General features: G+C 30.6%; 1 protein-coding gene across 2 annotated transcripts in view; it reads right to left on the bottom strand.

The window, feature by feature from the left end:
• Positions 1-9,993, bottom strand: part of LOC116847976 — a 13,404-nt gene extending 3,411 nt beyond the window's left edge. Inside the window, exons 1-3 of one of the 2 annotated variants that reach the window (XM_032823632.1) lie at positions 9,749-9,993; positions 8,430-8,479; positions 3,759-4,082 (exon numbers count right to left, since the gene is read on the bottom strand). In XM_032823632.1, coding sequence (XP_032679523.1) covers positions 3,759-4,082; positions 8,430-8,479; positions 9,749-9,760 — 386 coding nt within the window. In that variant the 5' untranslated portion in view covers positions 9,761-9,993. The remainder of the gene's footprint in view (positions 1-3,758; positions 4,083-8,429; positions 8,480-9,748) is intronic. The other variant, XM_032823634.1, reaches the window with a different exon arrangement.
• Positions 9,994-14,869: the final 4,876 nt, after the last annotated feature.

The raw sequence follows: 14,869 nt of genomic DNA, 5'->3' as shown, positions 1-14,869 counted from the left end.
AATGTAGAGGTGTATGCTGTATGAGTAACTTTAAGCAAACTACCCAGATAGCCACCTGTCTATGAAGTTGCCGTCAAGTTACTGAGAACCGTTGAAGTAACTGTTTTCGAAAAAGTAGGGACAAGGTGCTTCTACATTATGTTCGTTGTGTATCTACATTGTGCTCACGTGTATTCTTCATGAGTCGACAGCAAGTTGACAGCAACATGACGACAACAATTGCTTAAATATGAATGATGTACACATGATGGCATATTGTCATCGCATATTCCAACGAACATAATGTAGAAACACCTAATCATACTAAGAAATACTGAAAAATTATTAGTAATTAAGTATTACCAGTAATTCAGTAATTTTTTGGTCAGTGCTTAATTTCTAGTGAATACTGATAATAAAATCACTGTTAAATATTAATAGTAATCAAATACTGAAAATTATTGTGCGAAGGTGAAAAATGAGAAAATCATAATATTTAAAAAATATATTTATAATTTCTAATTTTCTCATGTCTCATAAACCATTTAGGTATCGAAGATTGTCAACAACACACACTCCAAACTTTCGTGAATCCTCCCCTCGATAGTTTTGATCCGAAGCGGTATATCATCGGTCACCCATCCATGTTCTCCGTTAAAGTGTGCTTAAACCTGAGGATCGAGCGACACGCGGCGATTCCCAATGACTCCAACGATATTCTTGCGATTTACGCTTATATAATATATCCTTATAATGTTCATAGTATGTTATAATATACCTAGCAAATACCACATAATAGTCATATAACATATATAAGGCTGAGTTCCGCTGACTTAGCGCGTTACGCGTCGCGTCGTCCGAGTTAAGCCAATCAAATCGTCCCATTTTCGGCGTAAAGTTATGCAATAAAATGGGACGATTTGATTGGCTTAACTTGGACGACGCGACGCGTGACTCGCTAAATGGGAACGCACCCTAAGATTGCCAAATAAAAAATTATTTTTTAAATTCGTGCACAGTATGTTTGTTATTGACAAATTGTTGTAAATATATGAAAATTACTTATCGTTCACACTTTGTCGGCAAAAACATATAATTTAGAAACTTCAACGATTGAAAGCAAATACAAAGCAAATCGATGAAAAAGGTTCCATTTCTGTTGTTGTTGTCACGTTGCCATCAAAATGCTATTGACGCAAAGACAAGTTATCAGTTCTTGTCATGTTGCCATCATGTTGTTTGCAACCTTCGGTACTATTGTTGCTGATCATTTTTTTTTTAAATTTCATTAACTGATTACATGTATTACCACTCATGTTGCTGAATTTGGTAGCACATCGCTTACGTTGATGGCAACCAAATATCAACTATTCAGCAAAACATGCAATGCATTCGTTTGCTTGATATGCTAAATCACGCTTGGTTAACTGGGTAAGGTAGAAACTAAAGCAGATTTACCTTTCTGTTTGACCTGTCGATTAAGTCCACAAGCGACAATACAACATAATTTCATGATTTGGCCCATTATAAATTCGATCAGTAAAAGAATGTAGTAAACCTTTAATCGTTTACTTCAAGTTCAGAATTATGATGAAAATTATGGCGAGAATTCGCCAGATTCCAAATATAAAGACAATGCGTGAAATGTCTTTAGCCAGAAACTACAATTACAGTTATGTTACAGTTTAGACCTTCAAACGCCAAGAGCTATTTGGAGAACAAAAATACTATATGTATTGTGAACCGTGAGTTACAGTTTGTTCTAACAAGATTGTTTTTTAATTCAAGATGGTTGACCGTAGCGCATCCATTTTATGACGTTAGACCATTGCACACATGACTGTGCCCGTTTGCACAGATATGCTTTGTTATTATTTCAGATGTTACGTTTTGTTAGAGTGGAAACTTGTAAAACGACTTCAAAGTATTTCAAGCGTTATAAAACAGAATTTTTAGTTTTGCATGGCAAAAGGACTAAAATTAACGTATGCTCAGATTTCATGATGATTTAGAAAAATCAAAGTCATTCATTCAGAAGTGGGTAAAACAGTGCAAAAAAATAAGGAATGTTGACGATCTACCAGAGAGGAGTTTAATCCGTACGACAATGTCGAGAAAGGACATCGCTTGTCTGTTTAACGAAATCCTACGCTAATATTTATCAGAAATATTTGTTGATCTGCTGAGAAATTTTATGAGAAAAATAGAGAAAATAGGCAGCTTCAAGAAGACAACGAAGCATTGAAATCTCCTTTGCATAGAATGAGCAACTGAAAATGGTATCACCACAATGAATTGGCCTGCACCATCCACAGATACAAATCCAATTGAGAGTATGTGGTTTTATATAAAGTACAAACTAAGAAGAAAACCAATCTTTATTCTCAAGTAACTGCCGAACAGAATCAGATAGATATGGCGCTCTTTATTATATAAATATGCTGAAAAATTAATCGAAAGCATGCCAAATATAATTGACAATGGCAAAACCCATTATTCGATAATTATATGATACTTTTTTGAGTCTATTTTGAGATATTAAAATTCTTTTTTTTAGATTGTATATTCTTGACATGCTGCCTACATATACAGTATGTCTTAAAAGTCTCCTAAATATTTTGAAAAATACACATTTTCGAAAAAAATGTTTAATACAAAAGTTGTAGAGTCTAAAAAGATATATTTACTGATCTTATCAGTTTTGACCTTGGGTGGCACTACTAAAATCAGGTCGAAGTCAATTTTGCTTTTTTAAATAGAAACATTTTATTCTACATAAAGAAACGAACAAGTCTTGTTTGAAAACATTTTTTATACCCGACCTCTATTTTTTAAGATATTTATGGAAATATCTACAAAATTATTGGTTTCAATAATTTTTTACTCGAATTCTATTTACTTTACCGAAAAATAGCAACAGATAAAAATTATCTATTTTTTTTCATAGAGATCTGAGAATTTTTCAGAATTTTATATAAACCTTTTAGTACTTCAAGAAAATATAAAAGAATGCAGTACTAAAAAGTTAATTATAAAATTCTGAAAAAATTCTCAGAGTTTTATGAGAAAAAATAGATAATTTTTTTCTCTTGTTATTTTTCGGTAAAGTTGGTAGAATTTGTGTGAAAAATTATTGAAATCAATAATTTTGTAGATATTTCCATAAATATCTTAGAAAATAGAGATCGTATGAAAAATTTTTCAAATAAAAGTTGTTTGTTTTTTTACCTAGAATAAAATTCCGTAATAAAAAATACATATTTCTATTTGAAAAAGCAAAGTTGACCTGACTTTGGCGGTGCCGCCCAAGGTCAAACTGATAAGATCAGTAAATACATCTTTTTTGACTCTACAACTTTTATATTAAGCATTTTTTTTTGGAAATGCGTATTTTTTAAAATATTTAAAGGTTGCAAGACTTTTGGGACACACTGTATAGACTATACATCAGTTATCTCATGGAATAGACTGTATATCAAATATATGATTATCAATTTTATAGCAAATTCGATACACTAGTGCCCATTAAGCTAATATTTATATGGTCCTTTTTTATATTTAAGATTGCATTAAGTTTTCATTTTCAGATATTCTACGAATCATTTCACCGGTTACAGAGCATTTGAAAATAAATTGAAGACAATATTAAATATAAGAGTGGACTACGAATGTGGCCTTAGTGCACATTGGTGCTCACTAGTGCATCCAATTGAATTTGTTATTATTATGCGACTGTACTAGTTTGGGTAAGCCTTTACAGACGCAAGATAAATTCGTACCTTTCATGTACAAATGGCAGATTGCTGCTTTTGACATTCTCGTAGGGGATGTATCCTTTGCCAAACGAGACACTGTGACTAACATCTTTACCGTACGGTACGTGCACGTGATTCACGGTTTCGTGACCTTGATCGAAATCGTCGCCCCCTTGTGGATATGCCATTGGTCGGTATGGTTTCCTGTTATAACGATTGCCGTAACTGTATGCGTGACGATGAAAATCGTTACTGTTGGAAGATGACTTTTTGTAGTGCAATGAAGGAGGTCTCCATGACACCGCCGGGCTTCGTCTTACATGTCGAGGTACGACCAATAACACCTTTCTAAAAATTGAAAGGGGTATACTTAGACTTCCAAATATTCCGTTATTATATAGTTTTTATTTATTGTAATTGTGGTTTTTCATGATTTATTTAAATGCCTTCAAAACATTATTGCGTGAGTCCTTAATTACTCACGGTATAATTGCATGGAATATAGTCACGCGATGCTCGAAACGAATTCATTGCAATGAAATCCGATGCAATTACATTAAATTCACACGTGAGCAAGGATTTTATATAAACATCAAGATATTTAAAGTGAAATATTGAAGTAAAATAAAGTTTTCTTTTTCAGTTTTCATGAAGAAACTAAATCTACCCAAAAAAACAAAAAATTATAATATGTTCAAAATTACTACAAAACCCACTTTTCAATCATGATTCGTTCATTTTCTTATCATTTTTATGTTATCCCTTACAGAAAAATATTACTTAGTCAGTAATTTTATTACTAGTAATTAATTTTGAGTACTTAAATTATAGAGTTACTAGTATGTCAAAGTAATTCAATGATTATTACGACAGTAATAATCATTGATGTATTATTGAATTCATGTGATGAATTATTGGTATGAATTATTGCCTGTACACTAAAAAAAAATTTATTCAATCTAAATAAATATATTTATTCAAATATGTTTTAGTTATAATAAGAGGTTATTTATTAAATTGTAATGAGCAATAATTCACTTTAAAAATATATATAATATATATAATAAAATTGAAGAACTATTTTATCCAACGTGAAATAATTTTGAAATAAATAACGAATAAATGTTATTGAGACAACCGTTGCTGAAATTGAATAACTTATTCTCTACAACTGAAAAATATAATATTTTCCAATTGAAGAAATAACTTTAAATGAATATTTTTTGAAACTAATTAATTATTATATTCAATGATAATACATTATCCTGCAAAAATTGCTTTACTCTAATTTAAGAAATGTTTGTCTGAAAATATCAAATTCTGTTGATATCATTTATTCAAATCTGAGAAAATATTTTCTGAATTAGAATTTTTGGATATTGTAAAAAAGAGTAAAATATTTATTTAAGATTAATTATTTCAAAACAATAATAACCTAGGTTATTAGGTTATAAATAGGTTATTATTATTTAATGGATTATAAAGTTGTTTTGAAACAATTAATCTTAAATAAATATTTTACTCTTTTTTACAATAACCAAAAAATTTAATTTAGAAAATATTTTCTTTGATTTTAATAAATGATATCAACAAAATTTGACATTTTCAGACAAACATTTCTTAAATTAGAGTAAAACAATTTTTACAGAATAGTGTATTATTATTGAGTACAATAATTAATTGGTTTCAAAAAATATTCATTTAAAGTTATTTTCTCAATTGGAAAATATTATATTTTTCAGTTGTAAAGAATAAGTTATTCAATTTGAGCAACGGTTGTCTTAATTTGTTTTAAAATTATTTTACGTTGGATAAAATATTTCTTCAATTTTAGATGTATTTTTAGAGTGAATTATTGCTTATTACAATTTAATAAATAACCTTTTATTATGACTAAAACGTATTTGAATAAATATATTTATTTAGATTAAATAAATTTTTTTTTCAGTGTACCCATGAGCGCTTACTAAACTACTCGTGGTTTTGGATGCACGTAATATAACATCTATTTTAGTCCAATCATAAAATTGTTTTGAATAACTAATGTATTACATATAAAAAAACATAATTAAGTATACACTGATATAAAAATTTATTTAATCTAAATAAATATATTTATTCAAATATGTTTTAGTTGCAATAAGAGGTTATTTATGAAATTGTAATAAGCAATAATTCATTTTAAAAATATATATAATAAAAATGAAGAAATATTTTATCCAACGTGAAATAATTTTAAAAGAAATAATGAATAAATATTATTGAGACAACCGTTGCTCAAATTGAATAACTTATTCTTAACAACTGAAACATCTAATATATTTAAATTCAGGAAATAACTTTAAACAAATATTTTTTCAAACTACATATTAATTTACTTTAAAACACATTACAACACATATAATCAAAATGTAAGACGTTTATATTGATCGAAGAAGTGGTGTAGTGCCTAAAGCAATATACTCATAATCCAGAGGTGCCTCACGAGTCCAAGTTCGAATCCCACCAGTGCCAATAAGAATTTTCAAATGGTAAGAATTTTAAATGTGATGTAACATTGGAAGCAATTTAGTCGTTTCTAAGTATTGCTCTCATACGAATTTTTAAAGAATTTAAAGAACCGTTCAATAAAGAAGAATAAAGAAAAATTCTCTAAAGTGGACAATTTTTTATTGAAATTTGATAAATAGTTATTTAATTTTAGTCATGCAATATTTAAAAATAATATATAAAATAAATAAGTAAATATTTTTTACAATTCCTTTTATTTATGTCAAATCTAATAAATAATTCATTAGTTTTAAAAATATTTATTGAAAGCATCCTATTTTTATATCTAGCGGAATAATTTTAATTTGAAAGGAAATCATGCTTTCTCATTTTGACAATTGGATACTTCATTGTAAGTAACGCTTTAGTGCACTTGAAATAAATAAATAAGGTTTTCAGGAATCTATTAATTCAAATTCAATAAATATTTTTTTTATTTTTACAAGTGTATGTTATGTTTTAACTTCTGGTTTCTCTACATTAAACAAATATTTCTTTAAATTTTGTAAATAATTTCTTTATTTGAGCAAGATAATATATACAACCATTAAATAAAATTCTTAAATAAATAATTATTTTTTACATTTCACTAAATATATTTTCAATCTAATCAATAATTCATTATTTTTCAGCAAACAATTTTTCATCCTGATTAATATTTCTTTTTAATTCAAATAAATACGCCATTGATAAAATACCATTTTAGAAAATCATTCGTTCAAAACAAATTATTTCTTTTCAAATTGACTAAATTTTTTCTCAGTATATAGTCCTTTTTTATATGCATAATAATAATAAGAAAGATAAACATAAATTATTTCATGATTAATATCAATTATTTTATATCTTATACTTTGCTCTAATTTTCATTATAATGTTTAATTCCAAATCTAAGAACAATCATATTATTGCTGTTTTACTGATATATATTGTATCAATATCAGTCAGTATTCCGATTTCTGTTGCAACGTTTTCAACATTTTCCAGCAAATATGTCATTGCAATGTTTTTTTTAACGATATAAAAGTTTATTATAAGTATAATCTACCAAGATATCGTCAGAGCTTATTCGCACTAATCATTAAATTTAAGCGTTGAAAATGATGAACCGTTATTGGATCAAAACCACGCGGAAACATACGTATAAATACAGAGAATAAAAATATGAAATACTATATTTTTTTATTATTTAAACAAAATAATTAAACATTAGATTGACCAAGCTATTCCAATAGACAGATTTGTCGAAATTAAAAAAAATTATTACATATGGTAATTTACTAAATAATCAAATTACTAAACAATGATTAATCACTACTGGTAATTAGAAGTAAAACTTTTCTGTAAGGGATCGTGATTTTCTGTCCTGTTTAAGTAGTGAAAGAGATTTTTATGTTTGAAGATAGTCTGAAAAGTACTGGTACAATTGATTCTGTAACCGTGACCAAAGTTTTTTACGATTAATAGTATTACTATGGAATAGTATCACAAGGAAAGACTATACTTTCACATGTTTTATGTTTCCACAAAAAACGGTGTAAACCAGATTCCGCAGTATTCGTGCTCTACTTCGGACATCTTGTCTATTTAAGGGAGAAAAGGTCATCGTCATGATGAAAGGAAAGTTCTGTTTTCAAATTTATACAAAAACTCTTAAAATTTATACTACAACATAATCTTCATTATTCTTTTTTTTATCAAAATTAACCGTTTGGAATTGAACTCTTCAATCATCATCGGAAAAAGTGTTCTCATTAAATGAAGATTCGTTGTTACTTTCCTTTACAAGGCGATCATGTGCGCACGACAGACATGCGATTCCGCCACGCTATAGTTGTCATTGGTATTTAATTTATGATGGGCCGATGTAATTATCGAAATCCCACGAGGACCGCGACTCATTATCGGGCCTCGCCTCTTCCTCTACAGTTTCATTGATAAACACGATTGAGACTTTCACACGAGATGAAAGTTGATGTTATACTACTAGTGATTATTTCAAGTCATATTTGTCGATTTTATAAGGCGAAGGCTATGAAAATGAGACGAGGACGCATTTATTTAAGTAGCCGTCAACTTTCAGCCGCTCTACTATGAAACTAACATAAACACTTAGCCTTAATTAGGTGCGGCTTGAGTACTCACGCGTGAATAAGAAGAGGTTCGCTGATCGCCATCAGCAGAACGCAGAGGGCCTGGGAACATTAATTGCGGATTAGCACCATTTGAACGGTAATGAGCGACGTGGAATAAACGAGCTATCGTTTACTATCGAGTTGACAGAAGACTTTCGCGTGAAATCACGGACAATCAACCGCGTATGGTATGTACATACGATTAAGCCTGCGATCGTGTGCGCACGACAGACACGCGATTCCGCCACGCTACAGTTGTCATTGGTATTTAATTTATGATGAGCCGATGTAATTATCGAAATCCCACGAGGACCGCGACTCATTATCGGGCCTCGCCTCTTCCTCTACAGTTTCATTGATAAGCACGATTGAGACTTTCACACGAGATGAAAGTTGATGTTATACTACTAGTGATTATTTCAAGTCATATTTGTCGATTTTGACAGGAAAATCAAGGAATACTTATCTCTTCTCGAGGCAATGTCACATACACACGGTGACTCAGAATTATTACTTTTTTGTTCAACTTTTGAATATATTAGATTGAATTGTTCTGTTTTGACTTTCCATTTTAACCATTCGAACAGTACAAAGCATTAGGTACAACGTACAATCAGCCAACCATTGGCTAACTAATATGCTATTCTCGGGTTCACATAACTAAAATATATTATTCTTGTATATTTTACCTTGATGTTTATTAATTAGTGTTATTCGGAATTATAATAAACAGAATTCTCTAATAATATTTAAATTTATAAATAAGATCAGCTTTCGTAACAACATTATCTAGTTATGTGGTGCATACACTCTCTTCTACTTTTTCTTTTTAGATTAGCTAGTTACGTTAGAAAGATGCCAATCTTAAACAAAAGTCACTCATTAAACATACACTCTCTCTTTCCTTTGCAAACTATTTATTTATTTTTTAACATATAGTCAATTGAAAACTGTTTAAACATGATGAAATTAGGATTTTACCAAATATCAAAATTAAGAGTCATGATCCACGAGCTTACACAGTGATAATATAATTAATAACATTAATAATTAATAAAAACAATAGTAATAATAATTAAAACTACGATAACTACGCAAGCTCGTCGGTAATGTTGACAGTTTGGTGAAACCTCATCTTCATTGGGTCTAAACCGTTTTGCAACCAAGTATATTCTAATTTCAAGATCACCCGAAAGTAAAGGTTGCAAAACAGAAAAGAAGGAGAACAAAACAAAAATTTAAAAAATTAACTCGATCACAAAAAAAGCTAATCGAAAAAAGCCATAAGTAAGCTGTAATTTATTGTTGAATAGTAAAGCTCAAACTCACCAAGTATTGCATGCTGCCGGGTTTTGAATCGCTCACGTCGCTTACCGAGTCCGGTCGATAGTATTCGTGTTCTATTCGCCCTGTGGCGTTACCGCTGCCGTCGCAATGTGTGCCGGCGACGAAAAGACCAGGTTCACCACCTGCTGACCGATCGAAAACGGAGCCCAAGTTCAATTCAATGTGTTCGGGGCCAGCGTATGCTCGCCACCGCGGACGTTCCAAGATGTATTGCGACTACCCGCACTACGCCTCTTCTCTTTTATACAAGATAAAAAGAGCATAGACCGTTGCACGTCGTGATCGCCTCCCACCGTTGGAAATTGTACATGGACGAGAGCGGGTCCGCCGTTCATTGCGCGGATGGAAATGGAAAACGGACGGGCGGGCCCGCTACGAGCTCGCGGTCTTTTACGCTGAACACGCCGCGGATAAACCGTCCGATTTTTGTTTAGGGAGAAATCGACGCTTTCTTCATCGAGAACGGACAGATACGCCCGATGGCGTGGCTCAGTGGACGTATTCGCCGCGAATATCGTCATCATCTTCAAGATCCGTGGGATCCTGGGTCTCGCCTTAGTATCCGTCGAGTCCAGTGATGAGTTGGGAACCCAGACAGACAAATCTCGCGCATCATCTCGGTTTCATTGAAACAAAGTAAAATGGTTAAATGGATTAACATGATCGAGTGACACACACACATACCTACACACACGCGTGCGCGCGCGAGTTGAATAGTAAGCTTCTATAACGACTCTACACAATTTATTGATATTTGTCGACTGAAAGTTGGCATGGTTATTCGATGCCTGTCATTGCTATACTCTACAATCCTGATCATAAACTTTTCATTCTCTATTATTTGGCTCTATTGTTATTTATCGTGATAACTACCAAATATTGACGTAAAATTGCAACGTAAAACAAATGGGAAAAAAGTCTTAGAGATCATTATTGAGGTAATTCAGATATTTCGTGTACATTGGAAAAAGAAAAGACTAGAAAATCTCAAAGACAATCACGTACATCTTAAACAGAAAATGGACAAAAAGAATGACAAAAGAAGGGAAATGAAAAATAAAGAAAAAAATATAATTTCACTTTCAGAAGTTCATTAAAGTTAATTAAATTGATCTTTTTGTGTAATATTCCAGATGCGACAGATAAAGACGTGATAATGTCTTTGCTGCAAACCACACCCAATCACGTTGCTTTCCAAAATGCGAATAACAAGAGAACGTGACTACGCCAATAATACGATCCTGCAGAAAGACTGTTCTACATTTCTCATGCTGCAACATCGACGATCTATTCGGTTGATTTTGCATCTGATCTGGAGAAAATTGTCGAATAATAATTCATTTTTTGCAGAAAAAGTGCAATTATATGCACAAATTTCTTTGTGAAATGAATTTCTGCAATTTTTTGCAGATTGTTTTACACTACTTTCTATTTCCGATAAATTTATTTTTTCATTCTCTATGCGACATAGAATGTGATCTTTGACAGAAATTTACTACAGTTTTCGAGCAGTTATACTGGACAATTATATTTACTTTTGTCTGATAACTGAAGAATGAAACTTAGAATCTCAATCACAAGATTGGGTAAAGCTTTTTCTGTAGTTATTGAATGTTGAAATTGCGCAAAATCTGAACCTATTTACTAAATGAAAGCAGAACATCAAATGGACAAAAATCTATCTAATTGATTAATAAGCAGCAAGTATACTGCTCATTAATTGGACAGGTTTGCCTTAGTAGTTGTTGTTTTTGTACATGCTTTCTAACTGAAAAATTATAAGACTTAAATTACTACTAATGAAAGTCATATCGCAGGAAATCTTTGATGCGTAATGTTTGTATACTTTGCATTTTTTACACGTGACATCTTTTGCAATCATCAAATGACATATGTTCTTTTATCAATTCTTATAGTTGTATCCATTCCTGCGTTTTATCCAGTTCTCAATTTGAACTATCATAACAGTTTTCATTTATGTCATTACTATCAGAATAATCTAATGTATTTTTTTTCAACAAAATTCTATATTGTTAGTATATACTTATACTTAGTATTGTTAGTATATACTTATACTTAGTATTGTTAGTATATACTTTATTTGTCTCTTATTCATTTTCATATTTAACCTTAGTTGTCATTTCTGCTGCATCTTAATATTGTCAAACGTTTTGATTTCCTCAAATTTTGTTGCTCTGTTTTTATATACGTTCACGCATTATTTACGCTCTTTTTTAACAACATAAAAATTTTTAAGTGTTTTTTTAACAACACAAAAAAGTTTATAAATAAACCATAAATAATTTTTTAAATTTATTTATACAATAGACATTATAATATGTTTACATTATAAAACTGAACTAATATTACTGATATTATTATGGAAAAAATCGATCCACATATTGTATAGTAAACTGTTCCAGTTGTTGAATAGAAATCTATTAGATTCTTGTCCAGATTCTTCGCAGTATTTCTACAATTAACGAGAATATATTAATATTAAACAATAATTAGGCAAGTACTTATGCAAACTGCATACATTTCTATCAGGAATATTTCCTTTGCAAAGCAAATTTTATTATATAATTTACGTAAGTAAATAAGTCATAAAAAGGAGTAACAAAGTGCACGACTGTTGTGCATATTATTAACACTTAACAAAATAATTCATATGACATTGATCGTTTGAAGTTAAGGCACATTAACTTAATATAATCAGAAACTTTCTTCTCTAATTACATTGATTGCACTTATAAACTGCAAGTTTATGTCTTCATCATACAAGGAACAATCCCTGCTCGCAATTTAATTATGAGTCGCAATCGTGATTGTATAAAAATTTAATTGGTTTGATCCCAGCAAATTGCTGTTAGCCACAAATGAAAATATGAAATCGGTTGATACATAATGTATGTATGTGATTTCGATATTACTCATTTGTGACTATCGTGGACACACAATAACAAGCTGGTAATTGTGTATTGATGTGATTAAAAAAGAATTTCACTGACAGGAGTAATCACGGCTTCATATTGTTGCCGTTACGGTCCACATATATGAATCCTTTCTCGACGTGCTGAGACTCCGACGATGCCGTTGTTACAGCGTACTTGCGCGTCAATTAGCTCATTCACGCGATGCACTTTCTTGCACCAAATTCAAGGTCGAGTTTCTAACCTCATGCCTTTTTCAACGAGGACTAGATAGTATCTCGTTCCCCGGCCGCGAACTATCTCTATTTTTTACTACAAAAACGAATGAAAGAGATTAATTTTTCCCGGAAGATAAGAATTTCTCTTTTCCAAAAGAGTGTATTAAATTTAACGATGGTCATACGTTAGATTGAGCTATATAAATTATATTTTATTTGTAGTAACGTTTATATATAGATTGAAATAAAAAGAAGATAAAAAAGAAGAATAAATATAGGATATGAAGATCAAGATACCTCTCTTTTTGTTTCTGAAATATTTGTAGCAACGTTTATATATAGATTGAAATAAAAAGAAGATAAAAAGGAAGAATAAATATAGGACATGAAGATCAGAATACCTCTCTTTTTGTTTCTGAAATATTTGCATTTTGAAAATTATATTAGACAAGATGTAATAAAATTCAAGGATATATACTTGAAATTTTGAATTGATAATTTCATAATAATGTAGCGTGATGAATTCTGGTGTAACAAATGCAGTAGTAAGATGAAAGATACCGACAATTAAATACTTTTTACAGCTACGAATTCTCAAACATTGTAGTTCCAAGAGTCAGTGCGCTTTACGAGTCAGGACACATACCTGAAGATTAATAACCATATACGGCTTGCAATTTTTTAGCCGCTCTTAGTCACGCTTTCGACGATTAGTAGTTGCCTGTGGATTCACACATTTTTTATCCTTAGAAAATGTTACAGTTTCTCAAGTGTAAGTATTAACTCCTCATAATTTGTATATCTCCTGCGGCGTGGAGGATACATGCAATATCTAAAGATTCCTGATTTACGACAGCGAACGACAGCGTAAGTTTCGCGATAAAATTTAATGTGCAGGACGAAGAAATAAGAACGAAGGAATAACAAAATTGAGATGCCTTCCGCCTTTGTTTAAGTACTAATGCCTGAATGCAGAAAATTGCACACCGAACGGCCTATAAATTGGTCTATTACTAGGTGGAGTGTAAAGTGGTTCGTGAAAAGAGAGTACAATGCTCCGTAACTGTATATTTCAAATTTTATATTTTCTTCTTAACATTATATCCTTCTAATCATCTCATATCATGACTTTATTAGATATACACATCATATATTATTATTGACTTTGCACACATAAGTTACTTGAAAAAAATTTGATGCAGAAACGCCCTCAATAATTTTATATTTTTTAAACAGGCAATTTCGTATCTAAAAATATACAAAGACGTCTATCTTGCAAAACGTAAAATTGTCGAGTACGTGGTTAATTTGAATTATCTACTTAGAATATACTAAAATATCGACGAACTCCAATAATGTCGATAACATAGAGACGATCGTCACTAATACAAATACGCTATTCTTTTCATATTTTTTGTACGTATAGATCTTATATAAATGTGTTTACTGCTTTGTTTTAGTACATTTAGAAAACGTAAACATACATATATAGAAATTTTTCTGCAAACTTTTCGTATATTTTAAGCTTCTAAATTCAATTACAGTACAGTATAGTAATATTTTTTTTTATTTTCCTAAGCGGAGCAAACACATGCCCGCTATATAAAAATTACAGAACTTTTATATTAAATAAATATTTATCCTAACTAATAGCTCAAAGTGTTAATTTTGAAATTTTTTATTATTTTCATGACATTGAGTAATGCTCCAAATCATTTTCCAAACACATTATAAAATTAATATTAAATAATATAATTTAATATCTTTATCTTTTTTTTAGGTTATTGAGATAACTTCTGTTAAAAAGTTGATAGTCTTAATGTTGATAGTCTTAATATTGATAGACTTAATGTTGTTATTCTTTCCTTTCCTCCCATTCTCCTTCCCTCTCTCTCTCTCTCTCTCCTTCCCTCCCACTCTCTCTCTCTCTCTCTCTCTCTCTCTCTCTCTCT

The sequence above is a fragment of the Odontomachus brunneus genome, unplaced genomic scaffold, assembly GCF_010583005.1.
Source record: "Odontomachus brunneus isolate Ranch 3 - 2012 unplaced genomic scaffold, Obru_v1 Obru_scaffold_086, whole genome shotgun sequence".
In the NCBI taxonomy this organism is placed as follows: Eukaryota; Metazoa; Arthropoda; class Insecta; order Hymenoptera; family Formicidae; genus Odontomachus; species Odontomachus brunneus.
The sequence above is the reverse complement of the archived record's forward strand: the minus strand, read 5'-3'. Positions and strand labels throughout refer to the sequence as shown.